The sequence below is a fragment of the Penicillium cataractarum genome, assembly GCF_028827025.1.
Source record: "Penicillium cataractarum strain IBT 29864 chromosome Unknown utg000001l, whole genome shotgun sequence".
NCBI classification, from domain to species: domain Eukaryota; kingdom Fungi; phylum Ascomycota; class Eurotiomycetes; order Eurotiales; family Aspergillaceae; genus Penicillium; species Penicillium cataractarum.
In genome coordinates, this window is record NW_026622737.1 from 4,723,077 (window position 1) to 4,742,032 (window position 18,956).

Here is an 18,956-nt window from a genome sequence, read left to right on the forward strand (position 1 = left end):
AATGCACTGTATCCTAAATCTAGCATTCCTACTTGCCACGCCCTTCCGGTACGATCCGTGGGTGGAGTTGCCCTGGTTCGGGTCGCCAGCCCTACTGTCATATCTGATAGTCCAGAACATGACACCTGTATGGTTCAGATGACTCCAATAGACCCTTCTGCCTAAGAACCCTCGATAATTATTTCCTTTCTCTTGTTGGTTTTCGGGCGCAACCACTTCCAGCATCGGCGCAGGCAGCCGAAATGGTTGCGTGGCTATACAGTACTTTTGAACGGGGCAACGTCATACTAGAACAAGTGTTTACTAGATAGATTCATTTTCAAACTAATTACAACCCAAATCCAAATTCGCCAATAGTAATTATAGTCCCTGCTTTCGCCATCTTTTACCAATTACAGTACCATATTCAATCTACCGCCCCCGGAAAGCGGGCTTGCGCTTCTCCGCAAAAGCACGCAGAGCCTCATATCGATCCTCAGTCTCAATCACCCCCTCATAAGCCTGATTCTCCGCCACCTCGCCCAAGGCAGATCCCTGCACAGCCAGCAACGCCTGCTTCAGGGCAATAGGTCCACCCTCGCAGATATCCAATGCCAACTTGATACTCTCCCGGAGAACCTTCTCACGCGCCACGCCTTCTTGTTGCCCTTCCTCGGGTAACACCTCCACCAAGCGATCACAGAGTCCGATAAAGTACGACTCGGGTCCGGAAACCCGTCGCCCTGTCAGAATGAGGTCGCGTGCCCGGGTGGGCCCGATCAGGGCTGGCAGACGGTAGGTACCTCCGGCGCCTGGAATGATCGCGAGGCGAGTCTCGGGTAGACCGACGGTGCTGGAGGAGCCGAATACGCGGAGGTGAGTGCAGAGCGCGAGCTCGAGGCCGCCGCCCAGAGCCATAGAAGAGATTGCGGAGATGGTGGGAATTTGGAGGCCGGCGAGGGCCTTGAAGGTGGCGCGGAGCTTTTCGAGGAATTGCTCAGTCCTGTAGCGATGTAAATTGGTTAGCGGGTGGAAGCTGCACCTGCGAAACACTCGGTTCTAGCTTGCTTGGGGCTCTTCTCACTCAGCATGTGTCATTTTAGCACGCTCCTTGAGATCTGCACCGGCACAGAAGGAAGCGTCGACGTTGCTTGCCACCACCAAGGCCCGGGTTGGTCCATTGCCATTCTCTGCGGCGATGGAGTTCACCTGCTTGGAGAGGGTTTCCAGTAGCTGTCGCGAGATCGCATTGCGGGCTTTGGGCCGATTAAGCAGCAGCACGCGAACATGCCCGGAACCCGGGGCTGGGATTTGCTGGACCTTGATGATTTCTTCTTCGGCGCTCGTGCTGTATCGTGAGGCGAATACCCGGGTGGAAAGGACGGTCGCGCGAGAGAGATGGCCGAGGGTGGTGAGGCGGACAAGCCGCGGGGACAGGGTGAGTGTTGCCATCGCCCGGGTCAATCTGGTGGGATATAGAGGCTCGACTCCAAATATTCTCACTCGATTAATTGTAAAGAACAATAGAGAGAGGCAAGTCTGAGGGTCTGAAGTTGAAAATGCGCGGAGCGGAGCTCGGGTGTGGGGAAAGCTTCTTGCGAAACGCCGACGCTTGCCGAAGCACGCGGAGCTAGTCAAGTGCTAGTCCGAAGCAATCGACGTGATCCAGCATTGTAACTACCACTCACTCATTCCACATCTGCGATAATGCCATCATTCTAAAATTATAGATTGTATCAGCGATAGAGAGACAAAGAAATGGGTAGAACATACCAGCTTGGAACCTAGGCGTACGGTTGGGAGCAGCAACTTACCCGCTCTCCATGTTCCAAATATCTGTCGCCAATAACATGAACATACTCCAGCGTGGTCCCTTATAGTATCACCGCCTGACGCTAAGACAACATAAAACCAAGGAGTGACAGCCCTGCAATTTCCTACGGGGATTCGCACGACCCATGAGTCAAGGTATTCCTGTCGCGGTGGTATAACTGGGACAACTTGCAGCGTGATTCACTGCGCGTTCATAGAACGTAGCCAACAACAAGAAGTTATATCTGCATTCAGCTCGCTCTGTTAATCTGGGTTGACCAATTTGAATAAAACCGAGCGACCACAACTGAGAAGTACTGCTCCTAGTTTTGTAATGTCTCTCCAACTCCTAGTCAGACTTCCTTTCCCGCCCCAGACATGGTTTTGTATGGTGTAGTGCGCGGAACGGGTCTAAAATATAGAGTACTCCATTTCATAAGATTCTTATACATGCTATATAGCCCTAGTAACGGAGCCTTCTTTTTGTTCCCTCTCCTACTCACAGGTAGGTCCAAAGACCATGCCAACCTACGATGAGCAACGCCACTGATGTTCCAGTAAATGGCTGGGTGTCGGCACCTGATAACAGAGGCACTAGTGATGTTATCTGGTCTTGCGGAATGACAATACTTCTTTGTTGCTGGGTGTCTGTTTATCCAAGCGTTGGTTCGCCAGGCGACAAGTGATATCACCCATTCCTTGACAAACTTAATCTCTTTTGCATTACTCTGTTGGGGCCAGACTTTCTATTTGGCATCGCATTTGGCCAGTGGTCAAAAGCACGGGCAAGCGTTAGGGTACGTGAACTACTTGAGGCAGCTCTCGGAGATGACTGACTAGCTGTGCCTCATCTAACTAACTATAATTTATGCTGATACCTCCTTTGACAATAAGCTTTTCTATAACTATCCAACTTCACAAAATAACGTTGAATGGAGATATGTTCACGCGTTCTTCGTTAATTCCGGAAGAGTTCACCTGAAAAGTCCAGATTTTCCCCGAGGTTTTCCTATCGATGCTTCACAGTTACATTATTTGATAAAGCATGATTTTGTCGCTCCGCTAGACTTAGACAGCATAGATATATCCGAAAGGAACTCGGTTGATTCCCTATCCCGGCAAGTATTCAATTCCCCCTAGCACTTAAGGCCCTAACTAATATCAGTCTGTATAAAGCTTGATAACAGTTCTGCAAACCTCTTGGTTTTTCGCTAGTATAATCCAGAGAGCTTATACTAGCCTCTCAATGACAATATTGGAATTAACAACGTCATCGTTCGCATTAATGATGTTTACTACATCTACAGTATAGTATCGCCAACCTTCTATCACCTAGCCCCGTTTCATTTGTACCAATAACTCGACGACGATATAGAATATCCGAGAGTTTTCCTAAGTCAACGTAAGTAAATAAAACGCGGTAAAGCTTGGAGGATACTCATAAAGCCTTATACCAGACCCACCTAACTCTACCTACTCAGTGGTATTGGACGCCTCTCGAATGTCTTAGCCAAGAGTACTTCGGTATCAACCTTCATTGGAGTTATTACACACGGCTTGTATATATGTTTTATATCCATGTATTCTCTAGAGCGGTCAAAACGCGACCGTGGGATCGTTTCCCGTCTGATACTTGGCTGTGTCCGTCCTTTGCTTGGATAATTCCTGCTACCTGCGTAACGGTGGTCTTTAGCATCCTCTTTATAGTAGGGTGGAACTTCCATTTCCCGACAAACACCGAAAAAATCATGTGGAGAGTATGTAGCGTCTACTATGTCGTTTTTTCCTTGTATGGCGTATCCTACTACTTGATTGAGATGTTGAAAACCAAGAAATGTCTATCACATTCGGCCCATTCTCGCCAACACTTGCACATAATCGAGGAAAGTCCCCATTTAAGGTCTAAGACCAGTCATTATTGGCCACCGATTTTTTCAAGCTTTCTAGACAAATGGTACAATACCTTGCCAATCCAAGATCCGGAGGCCAGAATACCTCTTCGGTTTCTGATCCCTGTGACGATGTTGTGTGCCATCTACGTTATATGTCGGGTTTATATCTATGTTGAGGATATTATCTCTCTTCGATCACAACGCATAGGGTGTGTGCTGTATTACTCTCTCTGTAGATACGGCAGCTCCAGCTAAACATCATGAAAGTGGTGTTTTCCTCATAAATCCCGATGACGTTGCCAATATCACAAGCCATCTACTCTTCTCCGCATTACCTAGACTGGCTAGTATATTTACGCCCAAAGTGGACCCAAACAATCACGCTAGAGTCATGGGGTTACCAACAAGCTTTGGAGGCCTCAAAGATGGGTATCACAATTCAAATCGACGAGTATGGTAATCTAAAAATACAAATATCTGTACACAAAGGCGCTGGCTTGAATCACCGGCAGTAATCTTCAACCTCTTCATCACTGGGCCAGTCCCAGCCGGGGGTCTGACTGATGATATCGTACGCCTCCTGCACTTTAGCAGGATCAGACGCGATCCGATCACAGTCAGTCGGCCCAGCTTGTAGTCGTTCCAAGGTCACTCGGACCGCCGCCAGGGTCTGCCGCCGCATTTTCTCCCCATTCAGTCGCTCATCAGCGGCTGCATTCAACGGAACAGCCGATCGGCTCATCCACTGCAGCAGATGCACCACTCCCCCGTCGTCCCCCACTGCTCCCAACACCCGAACGAAACGATGCAGTATCGCAAACGATGGCACATGAAGAATTGTGGGAACTTGAAGCTGTGAATCGATTGAGCTGTTCTCCGTGAATATGCTCTGCTCCGCTAGTTTTGAGGCCGAGGAGGCAGGGAGAACAAGGGAATCAAACTGTGATTTCAGGACAAGCAGTCCATTCTCAACCATTGCATCAAAGTGCTCATGTCCAAGAACCTCGCAGTCCTCGGCGCCGTGGGTAGCTTTTTGGACCAAGTTGAATGCCTCTTCAGCTTCATCTGGATGCTTAAGCCCCGCATTGACGGCTTCATTGAAGACCTTGCACATAGCATGGAAGCCATCCAAACTAGGTTCGATATCGTGGTCTTTCATCCATTTCAATGCCAAAAGGGCTTCGTGCCACGCGATAACACGCCTCCAGGCTTTGTTCTCCTTCAAATAATTGGAGCTTGTACTCCCCAAAGCGCTTAGTATGTGGGTCCAGGCCGGTGTGCAGGGAGTCTGCCGAGCCTTGACCAATTGAGTCGCGTGCCAGAAGGCCCTGGGGTGACACCCTTGGCGTGGATGATCTTCAAAGTCGGGAAGCACGGTCTTAGAATTTCGCGGCTGCCTTTCTGTTGCGAGGAAAGGGAACTGCTCGAGCGTGAGAGACTTGGGTCCCGCATGCAAAGTGGAACTCGAGGATACGCAAATGAATTTGATGAAGGAGGCAAACACACCGTCCGGCACGGTCTGCAGAACACCAGTGCTCTGTGCTTCGTAGTCGGATGAGTGGCCCAGGACAGTGCACAGCACTTTGATTTGATCCTTCGTGAGATCACTGACGATCAAATACTGCAGGCCGGTGCGAAAGTCCGGTTTCATCCGAAGCAACAGAGCGAGCAGTCGACTGGGGAAGCGAAGTCCCTGAGAAGTCATTTGCTCCAGAAAATCTTGGAGTACCGGGGGTTCGGTGTGAACATATATGATATCACGTGCAGATGCAGGCTCGGCGTAGACTTCACGGCCATCGCCAGGTAAAATGTGATCTGACTCATCGAAGCGGTTCTTGATAGCCAGTTGGCGATATATCAGCTTCTCGGCCATCTCGGTATATATGGCCGCGTTGGGAGGAAGATCGCGGTCCTGATAAGACAAAAAGCAAGCCCATGCTTCACGAACCGTTCTTGTAGCACGGATACGAGCAGTCCAGATAGCAGTATGATCAGGGCTGGTATGTGACGCACGGCTCAAAGTCCTTGACCAGCGCATAAAACCTCTGGTCTGAATTGTTGGGCTTCGATCAGTATCCCAGCCTGCCAGAATTGAGCATACATCTTCCCAGAGCTTGCTAGAATAGCCCGCATCTCGCATTTGCGACAGTACGTTCATCGCACGACTGTACATGCCTTCGTTGCCCCGAAGGGCATCTATTCCCAGCTTTCCTTCTTTCCACGGCGGCCACGAAGGAGCCTTTAACTCGGCTGACTGCCGCTCCTCCGATGTCTTCTTATGTGCTAGCTGGATGGCAGCAACGGCTCGATAACCTTTCCGTGTCAGAGGAAGCACTGGCTTGTGGCTAGCCATGGCTCGGAGGAGTTCAAACTGGGCTTGCTGTTGGAGAGGCGTAGATTGGAATGGCTGAGCTCTTGACGGAACTGAAAGTAGGCGAAGGAAAATGTTAAAGTTCTTGGTCTTCAGACGGTCGGCATTAGACTTCTTGAGAATTGAATCCTCTGCCTCGCCCGGCTTTGTGGCTATCATAAACCGCGAAAAGGCACTTGCAATGGTAGGCATTGCCTGAGGCCACACAATGCGAGCATGCCGAATCAAGCGGGCAAATAGACGCATGCCAGTAGAATGATCGACCTTGGACTGAAATTTGCCCGATGGCAGCTGTAAGTTCTCCTGCAGGGACTGTCCCACCATCTTTTCACATGGCAGTGGCTGGCCACTGATCAGATGCAACGAGTAAATCAAAAGTAATCGAAGAGAACGAGCCTCTAGATACGGTTGTTTCAAAAGGAAGAGAATCAGAAATGGAGGGGCGATGGGGGATTCAGAGCGGGATTTGGACTGGTGCTGGACTGCATGTGCAAATAACCGCGGAATAGCCTGGTTAGCATCTTTGCTCTTCAAAACCCATGCCCAGGCCACCACGTCGCCCACATCATAGCCACGGGTGGTCAAATAGCGATAGCTATTGTCCCTGAAGACTTCGCTTAGAGCAGAGTCTAACCGCTCCGTCAAATATGCTTCCGTAGAAGAAGAGATCAATGGATCCACCAGTCGTATATACTCTCCAAGGGTAGTTTGTAGTGAGAGTCGCGCGGGGCGACCATAGGTTGGCTGCAAAGCCTGCAGGTGCCGAACGGCATCAACATCCTGAGAGCCAAGATGATGATTTCCCAGGGGATGACCGGTTTGACGAAGAGCTTTGGCGAGATATTGTGATGGGGTAGGATTAGGTTGACCATAAGACTTCTTCAAACGTCGCCTCGACATCAAAGTGTCGGGTTGTGTTTGGTTTGACGCATCCTGCTCACTCGATTGTTGCGATTTAGGGTCATGGACCTCGTCACTCCGGCTGGTCGATGGGTCTTGAGGATGCAGTTTTTGCTCTTGGATAACTTTGGGGTCAGTTGCAAGCGGTTCGGGGTATCGGAGAGTCGCCTGAGAACGAAATAGACGTCGAATGCCTCCGGGGGTACTCCGCGGCAGGCCGGCGCAATTTGCGAAGGAATTATCACCGTAACGGTGGGCCTGAAGTTACAGAACCACAGATCAGTATAGCTCAAATTCACAGGGTCCAGTAGAAATAAACTGCTCGGAAGATTGCCTACCTTGCAACATTGACGGCCAGCCAGCTGCGCCGCTCTCAGAGGCACCCCCGAAAGGCCGCGAACATGATTGAGAGCCAATGACATCCATGAATGTCGTCATCAACGAGTCCTCCAATGCGATACACTCCAGCTAGGGGGCTGAAAGCTTCCAGTGCCCTCCTTTCCCTAGATAACGTAGTATTGAAAAACAAATCGGTTCAAATTGGCCGAATCAAGAACTCGAAAAAAGTAACGCGGCTCCCGAGCGACGCGGAAGAGACTGGGTCCAGGTCACGTGCAGGATCGTCACGGGCTGCGGTTTTCGGGATGGCGCGCATTCTGAGCGTCTCACGAACAAACGATATCCGCCTCGCCTGGGAAAAAACACTCCAAGTCACCCACTCGACCCGGTGAAGGCTTCAGTTTCATAGTGCCTCGGGCGATTAATACCTATTGTTCTTTCTATCCTTGCCTCACTCATCCTTTAGTTGTCTGGAAGGCGGAGAGGCAATCCGGTTCTTGTTTTGTCCCTCTCGTCGCGATCTCATCCTTTCCTGATCTCCTCTCGGCCCTCACATCAAAATCTACCTGCCCACCGATTCTGAACAAGCTCAAGGGCCACACTCAACCCCAACAACCCATTGAATATCTGCTATCCGGTCGCAAACTACCAATACTTTTTTACTCGGTCGTTCCCGGGGTCAATCGAGAACGCCCGCTTCGTTCGAGGGGATCGCGTCGACGCAAGTACTGTCAACCCTGTCCCCTGTCGCAACTTTTGCACAATCATGAGCGCCGACGAAAACGGAGACACCCCAATGATGCCGGCGACGAACGGTGAGCCTCACCCCGACTCCTCGGCGACCGCGATCCCAGGGAAAAGAAAGCGGTCTGCTCAAGAGGAGAACTCGGGTGTCGACTCCAACACATCCACCACATCGCGTGAGAGAGCAACTCTTCACGAGAATCTACGAAGCCTCGTGGGCCTCCTGATCAAGTCAGTTCCTTCAAAGAAAGTCGATGGCCTATCCCCACTAACAACATGGATCCAGACATGACACTGAGCTTCAGCTCCTATCCTGCCCCTTCCCCACGTCCGGAACGAAGCCGCGCACGAAGCGCGCCAAAACCTCGAGTGATCAAGAGACCACCAACGTACAAATTCGCGTCGAGTCTGGCCGGTATACCACGTTACAAGAGTTTCTTGGCGACATCGAAAAGGCATCCGCGGCCGTGATCGAGCGCAACCAGAACCAGCCAAATGGCACCAAGGCTGATGGCACACCTTTGACGGAGGTGGTAAACCGCATCGCAGCCTTCAAGAAGCACATGAATAGCATCGTTGGTCAATCCTTCGTCAATCAAACCGAGGTCAAGGCCGAAGCCTCAGAAGACGAGGCCGACCAGTCAGCAGAAGCTCTGGCATCCATTCCCGGTGTTCGCGAGGACCGACAAGCCTTGACTTTCTTCGGTGCGAACCCTTCAAACCAAGGACACCCGAAGCAGTTGTTCTCGAGTCTGCAAAAATCGGTCAAGGTGCCATTGCAGTCCTCTGAATCCGAGACGGAACAATTCGTTGAAGTTCAGGAGCCACTTCGCGAGACCGCCCTTCCTGCCGGCATCACATCCACCAAGGTGGTTCCATACAATCTCAATGTCACCAGGCCACAAAAGAGAACATTCGGTGAAGTTTTTGCCCCCCGCTCGGGTCTGCCACAAATGCAGCCCCCGCGCACACGAACCCATCGAAGCTCCTCAGCATCGTGGATCGATCCCTTCGACGCGGTCTTTGATACGAAGCATTTCTTGGGCGATCGCAATAGCTACTGCCTGACACCCCTACCGGCTAGTCAGTGGCTGCAGTATGGCGGCGTAACGTCATCACCCTCATACTGGTCCCGTGTGGAGAAGCAACACGCCGAGGTAGACAATGGCCCGAAACACGGCGATCCTGCACTTTGGACCGGTGATGACCCTTCTTTGCTGCAAGGTGTCTTTTCGTCATTTGCCCCGTCGTATGACAGCTCGGGAGCTGTCCTGCAAGTTGATACCAAGGACTTGGTGTGGTGGGGAAAGCAAGGCGCGAAGCGCTTGCGGGCTCTGCTCACTCTATCAGATGAAGAGGTTGAAACACCAGTGGTACAGCCGGGCAGTATCGGTGATCTCGATGAGAGCACCCTTGATGAAATGGTGAAACAGTTCAACCCCGAAGACTTCGCTTATGACCCCACTCAAGACGACCCCAGCAAAGAGGATCCTGAATCCCGAGAGGTTGAGGAGTTGCTTGGCGAAATTTCTGATCTGCTGGACACTCTGAGCTCGTATCAGAAGATTCGTAATCTTCAACTTCCCCCTTCGGGAGGCGAGACCTCGGAATCGAACGAACCCGCTGTTCCCATGTTCGGCACTGCCGAAACCCCCTCCGACGCCGAGCAAGCTGTCTACGAAACCCTCAGGGCGAGTCTTTTCGCCATCATCAACAATCTCCCTCCATTTGCGGTTGCGAAGCTCGACGGCGATCAACTCGCAGAGCTCAACATCAGCCAAAAGATTCTCGTCGAGAATCCGGATTACACCGGCACCATGGAGAAGGATGACTATACGCTCCATCAAGATCGTGCCGCAGCAATCGCCGCCGCCGCCGCCACGAGTGCTGCTGCCACTACATCGAATGCTATGAACCGTACCTCGACGCCTTCTGGGGCTCGTGCTGGATACCAACAAACCCCCCAAACGGCATACAACCAACGTGCTGTCCCACCTAATCCTCAAATGTCGCAGCCCCGGCCTGGATTCCAGGTCCCACAACAAGCTAGACAGCCATCCGCGGGAGGCTCATTTACACCTAATTACACAGCTCGTCCCCCAAGCACCCCTGGGCAACGGCCTGGCTACATGCCTCAGCAGCTCTCACAACAAGCGAACCCACAACACGGCCAAGTGAGCAACACGCCACAGTTCCAGCGGCCGCCATCCAATGGATACGCGCAATCTCCACAGCAGTACACTCCGCGACCTGGGCAACCGGCTGCTTACAATGCCACGCCTCAAGGTCGCACACCTTACGCCAACGCGGGCACTCCTCAGCCATACCAAAACGCGAACCTCACGCAGTCACAGGCTGCGTACTCGAATTCAGCTGCCGCCGCAATTTATGCGCGCAGCGCCGCTGAGAAGCAGCAAGCTGCAAAGGCTCAGCTTGCCACCCAGCAACGGCAAAGCCCGTCAACCCCACAACCTCATGGTCTTGATGCTCGCTCATCCCACGAGGGTAGCCTTACTCCTGGCAAGCAGAACGGCACCCCCGTTCAAACACCACAGGCAAGCTAAAACCAAGCTTGTCATAAGCCAGCCTGGTCCGTTCTGAGCAAGGTACACTTGATGATTTTCGGGAGACAGAGTTCTTCGTTCCCACATCGAGCTGATCATTCTATTCGTGAATCTCAATCCTGACCCGACATCCGGTCACGTCCTTTTTCTTGCCTTTGAACATGGCTTCCATGATGCGTGTTTCCATGATCTCTTTCTTCTTTTCTCAACGGTTTTCTTTCTCCATTGTGTTTTTAATGGTACTTGCCTTTTGATCTCTGCGGACTCATTGGTTCCTGTGTTTTCGGTGTTTTGCTGGGATGACAGCGATTGGCGTGCGGGTGTGGGTTTTAAGACGGGTTCTACCCCTGGGTGGTTTAGGCTGCTGGCAAGGTAGTCTGTTTCTGTGTCCCGTCTGTGGGCTTTTTTAGATGAGAAGAAGATTGCTTCCGCTTTTCAACATATGAACAATGGATTGTGTCAATGCTGATTTATCCTGTGTCCGATGGCCGATGATTACTTCGTAGAACGCATTTTCAGAACGCGTAGACTTGCAACTTCTGCTTGCGAGGACTGCACACCTCATGGGCTTGGTTTTGATAGTCGGTGTATTGCCCCCGCCTCTACTATGCAACTATATCGAGTGCCGCGAGTGGTCTCTGGAAGTGTAGAAGAAATAAACAATTTGTGATCTGCCCAAAAGGTTGAAAATCTACGTATAAGAGATCAGGCCGAAGAAATAACATCAAGACTCATAATCCCGGGATTCGTTAATATCGGATAATTCGTACATCCAAAGAAACATAAAACATTCAGTCGAAGTTCGGTAAACGGTCAAAATCTCTCCAACAAAATAAACTCCTCTTCCAAATATGCGAGGTATCTTCCGTCTTAATCACCGCTAACAGAGCCAACACCAATCTACCTTGCCATGATATTCCCATTGGTATAGTAAAATGAAAAGCAACAATTTCCTAACAATCTTGACACCATCGCTTCTGCTTCTCTGCGAGAACTTTTGGCTCGATGGCCCCCACATCTATAGAAACCACATCATGTTCAAGGAGTGACTGAGTGAGTGAGCGAAGAACGTATCAGGACCAGTGATGGCCGATCGAGTTCGACGCAGATATGAGATCAGGAATGATATGAGATCAGGAATGAAATTCGTGAGTCGTTACATAGTTTTCAATGTTGTTCAGGGGATGAACATGGCAGCGATGGTCATGAAACCAAAGTATCTGTTAACGGGTTAGCAAAATTTCGTCAGAAAGACCAGGACACGGGGTAAACGTACAATGTCGCACATCTCCATCCATCCCGAGAGTCCACCAGCGCTTCAATGCCAGTAGAGTAGTTCGCCGCAATGGCAGCTGCTGCACCGCCGGTGACAGTTACCACGACGAGTCGGCCGGAGAACTCGGCAATCATACTGAATGCGAGAAGCGGCATTAACAGAGCGCCGGAAGCGATGATGATGGCGATGTAAACCGGTGCTGCAGCTGCAGATGCTGCCAATCGCGGGGTGAGTGCGACTAGGTCAGCATCTTGGTCGAGGAAGCGAGTTTCAGCGGCGGCGATGGGGTTATGTTCTTTCATCCATGAGCGGTAGTTGGTGATGTCGTCTTCTGAGGCGCGGGGGAGAGTTTGGAGGACTTTGCTGTATGCACTTAGCGCGGTGTCTGTGGGACTGTCAGCTATATGCTTTATTCGCTTGGCACTGATGCAATCACTCACTGTATTGCTCTGTCTTCTGAACGAGGGCAGCCATCAGATCCATGCGCCGGTAGTGCAGCGATGGATATGCTTGGGACTGGATGTCGACTCGACGCGAAGCAGGTAGAGGTTTGGTGCCCTCTTGCTCGGCGGTAGCTACTCGATGCATCTCCTCGTACTCGTCGAGAGTGTGAAGATCTTCCTCCATCTGGGAGATCTCATCCTGGAGATGCAACAAGACACGATGATTGACGCTTTCAAAGCGTCGGTATAGCGGTGGGAAGGCAGCTTTCTCTTGCGTAGCAGACTTGGTGAGCTGTGTCGCAATGAGGCCATATCCTGATGATACTTGCGGCACATTCGAGTCTCGTCGTTTGGTTACGACGCCCCGGTGAAGGCTGTCTTCTGGACTGCTCGGTGGGGACGGAGGGAGAGGTGACCTGTGAATGGCAGTAGCGTCCTTCGATGTATAGTAACTTTCCGCTCGAGAAAGCTGCAATTGATGTTTCTCTGGTAAGTGAGACTCTATCGAAGGTACTCTGCGCGGCGGTGGTTGTCTTTGGGTGATCAACACTTGTCTCTCCGAGGGCGCTGGAGCAGTCGGCGCGGGCGGTGGTGGGCGCGAATCACTTGAGGTTCTCGGCGTTGTGGTGGACGCATGAGTTACTATTGGTTTCTGTGAAACCAGTATCGGGTGCGGGATAGGACTCGATCGAGGCTGTGGTGATTGTATTTTGGCGATAGCTTGGGCGTGCACTGGAGGTTTAGGTTCTTCGTCATCAGAAGATTCCGATTCTGACGACGATGACGAGGTTGATGACGAGTCATCTTCTTCTAAGAACTCGAACACATTGGGAACTTTCTTCGCTGGCTCGGTAGGCTTCTCTAGCGGGGCCTCAGGCGCCGGCGGCGGTTTCACGGTTTGTTTTGATACATTGGCTTGTTCAGTTGGTGATGATGGTTTGTTGGTAGTGATTTTTGGACTCTGCCCAGGGCCAGCCTGGGTGACGGTTGTGGAATTGGAAACGGTGGACGAGGTTCTTTTCCTGCCCTCCTTCTTGGGCTTCCTCAAGCGCAGACTATGAGTACCGGTATGGAGCGGCATGATGATCGGAGAAGGTCGGAAGTAGTACCCGGTTCATCACTCGAGCCCAAAAAGCAAATTAAAGAATACAGAAAGGCGTTTCAATTAGGGCATGCCCAGAAATCGGCGAATTCGATGCGTATAAGTGTATCGCAGAAAGTCGCGATCATAGCGGAATCAAAAGCGTCAGATGTATGGGGGGTCCGAGGCATGACACAAGGGAGGGGCAAGAATTCCGATCAGATCACAGCATCCACCTCGCGGAATCCAGGGATGTCCTGCGCGATGACCCAAAAGTCAAAAGGAGTAGGAAAAACAAAGGAAGAAGACACAAGAAAGCGACAAATGGGCAGCGAGAGTCGATAAGATGTGATGTCTCAACTCTCCCCGCGTCTTCCCCGTGACAGTCTTTCTTCCGATGTACCTGGGGATGTATACTTGTAGTTATACTTCCCCCAGGGCTGAAGATCCCGCCCCAAAATCAATAGTGTCGATAGTTTGAAATAGAATGATCACAGTCCCGGCCCCGTCAGCCCCCAAGGCCTGACTATGTTGGTGTCAGCGGGTGCAGGGCCAAAACCAGAGAAGTCGGGGCGAGTCGCTGGGAATGGAGGGTTGCAATTCGTCGTACCGGGAATCCCCAAACAATCTGAGGCAGATGAGAAGCGCCCAAGGCTTCAGATCGGCAGCCAATGACCGTGGAGTCGCAAGGAGGTACCTTGAATCCCTGTCGATCTCCAAAGGAGGGCCAGATAAGTCTTGGTAGAGTCAATCCTCCGTGACTCTTTGAAGATATTATTCCCTCGTTGTAGCCGATGTGAAGAACGAAGGAACTGGATTGAGTTGATCAACTGGAACTAGCGGGATGATGGGGTGCTAGTTGGGCCTTTGTGATCCCAGTGGACCAGTCAGGACAGGCGCAACAAATCAGCCTTCCTATCCGATCCGGATGATAATGCATGTGTCGCGAGTCCAGCCATTTGGAAATATCCATGCGCTGGCGATTCGCTCGTCGATCATCTCCTTGCATCCAGCGCATCTGGCGGTCTAGCGGCCCCAATATTCAAGCCATCGGAACTGGGGTTTTTGGGGGGGTATATTGATGGAGCATTGCCACGTTGATGCCTTTCCATCTCTTGTGTCATGCAGGATTGCTTCTGTCGTGCAGTATGGCGGGGGGAGAATAGAGAAGAAGCGTGGATTTTGGTTTGGTGGGAGGTTGTCCACGATTGCGTCCTGCACGTCGTGTCAATTGGAAGTGAACAGTTGCATGCCAACACGAGTCCCAAGTGAACTTCCCCGCCATCGGGTCCAGCATTATTACTCTGGAGTCGAGTTGATCACAGTACCATTGTTAGTATTACAATGACTTCTATCTATTATCATATGCAAAATAGTATACTTCTTCTATATTGTAATAGTCCTTAACTAATTAACTAGCGTTACTAACTATAGTAGTTTACTATGTCAAGACAAGCTGGGGGCGGCCCCCGTCATCGCAGGCGGTCCGCAGATCGTCTTCTTCCCGAGTTCCGCAGCTTTTTTGGCCCTTGAATCATCCTCCAACGGCCTTTGCAGTGCCCACAGTTCCCCCTCTCCATGCTTCGGCCATGGCCCAGCGGCGCTGTCCGCGTCCTTTGCCGGGTTAATCGGCCATTTTTGGCTCGATCCCAGGTTAACGCCGCTCGTTTCCCTTCGACTCGCAGTCTCCAATCCGCCGCTTCGACAGACCGCGTCCCGCTCCGCAAGCAGCTCAAGCAAGAGGCTAAAGCTCTCAAGGCACAGAAGAAGCTGCGTAAAGAGTCCGAGGAGGCCTCTAGGCAAGAATGGGAATTAACCGTGGGCGTTGAGATCCATGCACAACTGGATACCGAAGCAAAATTGTTCTCTCGTGAGTACTCACCTATGCATCCACGTCTTGTTGGCTGGGCAGCGTAGCTTACGATCCCCTTCTGGAACAGGTGCCCCGACATCTACGAGTGAGACTCCCAATTCCAATGTCGCCTTGTTCGACCTTGCCTTCCCTGGCAGTCAGCCGGTTCGTATTAAACTCAACCCGATGAACGGCGAGGGAATCCGAGAGCTCATGCGACACAGGAATTCCAAGCTGCCACCCTCCTCCCAGCCCTCCGCGCCGCTATCGCCTTGAACTGTCAGATTCAGCCCGTCAGCCGGTTCGATCGCAAACACTATTTCTATCAAGACCAGCCGGCTGGTTATCAAATCACACAATATTATGGTTGGTGTCATTTCGCTAGTGCTCATCGGTCGGCCAGGTTGCCAACTAAGTTGTTATAGAGCCCTTCGCACGGAATGGATACGTCGACCTATATGACTACGATGGCATTGCTCCGGAGGATGGTGATCGGGTCCGCGTAGACATCAAACAGGTCCAGCTAGAGCAGGATACCGCCAAATCCCAGGAATACCCGCCGGCTACACAGCTGCTCGACTTCAACCGCGTCTCCCATCCTCTGATCGAGATTATTACCATGCCGCAAATCCATACCCCTGCGACCGCTGCCGCCTGCGTCCGAAAACTCCAAGCGATTTTACAAGCATGTGGTGCCGTGACAACGGGAATGGAACTGGGTGGACTACGGGCCGATGTCAATGTCTCGATCCGTCGTCGAGGGGAGGCTCCAGGACAGCATAAATACGATGGGATTAGTGGACTGGGTCAGCGCACGGAAATTAAGAATCTGAGCAGTTTCAAGGCAGTGGAAGATGCCATTGTCGCGGAGAAGAATCGCCAGATTGCGGTTCTGGAGAGCGGCGGTGTGATCGAAGGTGAGACCCGTGGATGGACTATTGGCAGCACCGAGACACGCAGGTTGCGAGGCAAAGAGGGAGCGGTCGACTACCGCTACATGCCAGACCCAGATATTCCTCCGTTGGTCATCGGGGAGGATCTGATTTCGAGTCTGTCAGAATCGTTGCCGACCTCCCCAGATTCGCTGGTGGCACACCTGATCGGTCCTGAATACGGTCTTTCAATCGAAGACGCGAAGCCGTTGATTGAGCTAGATGATGGGGCTCGACTGGAGTATTACCAGGATGTGGTGGACATCCTCCGCTCTCTTCACCCCGACCAGGATCCCCAGACCCACGCGGCTGTCACGCGAATGGCGGGTAATTGGGTTCTCCACGAACTCGGCGGTCTGTTGACCAAAGCGGACCGGGCCTGGGACAACGAGATCGTGCCGGCCCGGGCACTGGCGGACCTCGTTGACCATCTGCAACAGAAGCGCATCACGGGATCTATTGCGAAGCAAGTCCTGGCAGCGGTATTTGACGGTGATCGGCGACCGGTACCTCAACTGCTGGAGGAAGATAATCTTCTGCTCCGGCCGCTGTCCCGCGAGGAGTACGTAGCGCTGGCCGAGACTGTCCTCGCGCAAAGACCAGAGATGGTTGAGCAGATCCGCAGCAAGAACCAGCTGGGGAAAATGGGCTGGTTCTTGGGCCAGATGATGCGCTTGGGGGAGAAGGGCCGCGTTGAGGCCCCCAAGGCCCAGGAGATTCTCCACGAGCTCATCCTGGGGAAACAGTAGAGCCCAGGCCCAAAAGGAATCCCGTGTATGAATACGTGTACTACATAGCCTTTTCTTTCATGATACCCGTACTTCTTTTTGAATTTGTGTCTCACTCTATCTAATAAAAAAGACCCGCTCTACTGTAGTCTGTAGATCCGCATCCTATCCAACGCAAGTACTCCGTACTCCGTACTCGTGCCTCAATTACCGCCGCAGACGCGCTTTAACTTCCAAACCCCTCAAAGTCTCTCCGATGCCATTACGACATTCCTCCGGCTTCGCCCCTCACTAAGACGTAAAATTGCAACGCAGTGGGACGGCAAAGGGCCCTAAACGGGGTCGCTCTCCTCAACCTGTACTTAACGGAAGTGATGGAGTACCCGGCGGAGCGCGATGATCCCTAAAAGCAGTTTTTAGCGACTGCGCAGTCACAGGAATGAAAGCATGGCCCGCGACTCGGAAAGGGGGGAAGGGTTATAAAGAAGAAGATTATCTCCCGTTGCATTTCAATTTCTTCTTCTTCTTTTCATCATCGTGGTTTATCTTGATTCAATAGAGTGTCTTCTTGTATACTTCGAGCCTCTTCATACCTCTCCGTCCCACCTGTTTCCCCCCCCTCCGATCCACTTTTTTGGCCCTTTTTTATCTTATCGCTGATCGGACTTTGCGATCTTGAAATCTTTGGGTCGCTGGATCTTTTTTTTCAGTCTTGTCTCTTTTTGCCTGGACAGCTATTCTCGACCTTATCGCATATACCTCATTGTGTTCGGCAAATAGTCCTGCATACCTGCATACTACATCCTTCCACAAAGCACGATGACGCAGCCATCCACTATCGCCTCCCACTTCCTTTCCCACCCCAACCAGCTGGGTGTGGTTGCTGTCGGCTTCAATGGCGGACAGGTAAGAAGTTGCTATAAACCCTGGCTACGCAGACACGCATGCTAATACTACAGTTTCATAGATGAAGAAGGGCGTCGAGGCCGCGCCTATGGCCCTGATCGAGTCCGGCCTGCTCACCCAGCTGCGCGAGGACCTCGACTACGAAATCCACCACGACGACATCATCCACTACTACGAGAAGGACATCCCCGCTGAGGACCCGGACCACCGCAACATGAAGAAGCCCCGTGCCGTCAGCGCCGTGACCGAGCGCCTCAGCTCGCAAGTCTACAACTACGCCAAGGACGGCAAGTTCGTGCTTACCTTGGGCGGCGACCACTCCATCGCCATCGGTACCATCTCCGGCACATCCAAGGCTATTCGCGAGCGATTGGGTCGCGAGATGGCCGTTATCTGGGTCGATGCTCACGCCGACATTAACGTCCCCGAGATGAGCCCCAGCGGTAACATTCACGGTATGCCCATGGCGTTCCTGACCCGGCTGGCCCGGGAGGATCGTCCCGATATCTTTGGCTGGTTGAAGGACGAGCATATCATCAGCACCCGCAAGCTGGTGTACATCGGTCTGCGGGATGTGGATCGTGGCGAGAAGAAGCTTCTCCGCGAGCACGGTATCAAGGCTTTCAGCATGCACGACATTGACCGGTATGTCCACTCCCGCCCCCAACCCTATTCCTCATGTGTGACAACCCAGCTAATCTCTGATTCTCTTCGCTGCATAGCCACGGTATCGGTCGCGTTGTTGAGATGGCCCTCGCTCACATTGGCAACGATACCCCCATCCACCTCTCGTTCGACGTTGATGCGCTGGACCCCCAGTGGGCTCCCAGCACCGGTACCCCCGTGCGCGGTGGTCTGACTCTCCGTGAAGGCGATTTCATCTGCGAGTGTGTCCATGAGACCGGCAACCTGGTTGCCATGGATCTGGTCGAGGTGAACCCCAGCTTGGAGGCTGTGGGCGCTGCCGAGACGATTCGTGCTGGATGCTCGTTGGTGCGGAGTGCCCTCGGCGATACCCTTTTGTAATGACTTGCACGATTTTGTATTTGTTTTTTTGGGATCCGGATTTCTCTTTGGGTAGTGAATTAGAAGGAAAAAGAACTACAGTATAGAAAATACAAGAGTTCCCTCGACCGA

The 18,956-nt window shown here is 52.0% G+C and overlaps 6 protein-coding genes across 6 annotated transcripts; 3 read left to right on the forward strand and 3 right to left on the reverse strand.

The window, feature by feature from the left end:
• Window positions 1-411: 411 nt before the first annotated feature.
• Window positions 412-1,431, reverse strand: N7496_001656 (putative mitochondrial methylglutaconyl-CoA hydratase (Auh); the record flags this gene model as incomplete). The annotated part of the gene is made up of 2 exons (XM_056694587.1): window positions 412-982; window positions 1,064-1,431. 2 exons carry the CDS (start codon window positions 1,429-1,431, stop codon window positions 412-414), a joined length of 939 nt encoding a protein of 312 aa, XP_056561316.1.
• Window positions 1,432-4,185: 2,754 nt separating this feature from the next.
• Window positions 4,186-7,376, reverse strand: N7496_001657 (uncharacterized protein; the record flags this gene model as incomplete). The annotated part of the gene is made up of 2 exons (XM_056694588.1): window positions 4,186-7,212; window positions 7,293-7,376. The coding sequence occupies 2 exons, from the start codon at window positions 7,374-7,376 to the stop codon at window positions 4,186-4,188; spliced, it is 3,111 nt and encodes a 1,036-aa protein (XP_056561317.1).
• Window positions 7,377-8,059: 683 nt separating this feature from the next.
• Window positions 8,060-10,601, forward strand: N7496_001658 (uncharacterized protein; the record flags this gene model as incomplete). The annotated part of the gene is made up of 2 exons (XM_056694589.1): window positions 8,060-8,268; window positions 8,324-10,601. The coding sequence occupies 2 exons, from the start codon at window positions 8,060-8,062 to the stop codon at window positions 10,599-10,601; spliced, it is 2,487 nt and encodes an 828-aa protein (XP_056561318.1).
• Window positions 10,602-11,778: 1,177 nt separating this feature from the next.
• N7496_001659 (uncharacterized protein) lies at window positions 11,779-13,401 on the reverse strand (the record flags this gene model as incomplete). The annotated part of the gene is made up of 3 exons (XM_056694590.1): window positions 11,779-11,821; window positions 11,878-12,262; window positions 12,318-13,401. The coding sequence occupies 3 exons, from the start codon at window positions 13,399-13,401 to the stop codon at window positions 11,779-11,781; spliced, it is 1,512 nt and encodes a 503-aa protein (XP_056561319.1).
• A 1,578-nt stretch (window positions 13,402-14,979) lies between these two features.
• Window positions 14,980-16,934, forward strand: N7496_001660 (glutamyl-tRNA(Gln) amidotransferase subunit PET112; the record flags this gene model as incomplete). The annotated part of the gene is made up of 4 exons (XM_056694591.1): window positions 14,980-15,271; window positions 15,342-15,418; window positions 15,478-15,619; window positions 15,679-16,934. The coding sequence occupies 4 exons, from the start codon at window positions 14,980-14,982 to the stop codon at window positions 16,932-16,934; spliced, it is 1,767 nt and encodes a 588-aa protein (XP_056561320.1).
• Window positions 16,935-17,732: 798 nt separating this feature from the next.
• Window positions 17,733-18,845, forward strand: N7496_001661 (arginase; the record flags this gene model as incomplete). Its single annotated transcript, XM_056694592.1, has 3 exons — window positions 17,733-17,819; window positions 17,881-18,464; window positions 18,542-18,845. 3 exons carry the CDS (start codon window positions 17,733-17,735, stop codon window positions 18,843-18,845), a joined length of 975 nt encoding a protein of 324 aa, XP_056561321.1.
• Between the last annotated feature and the right edge of the window lie 111 nt (window positions 18,846-18,956).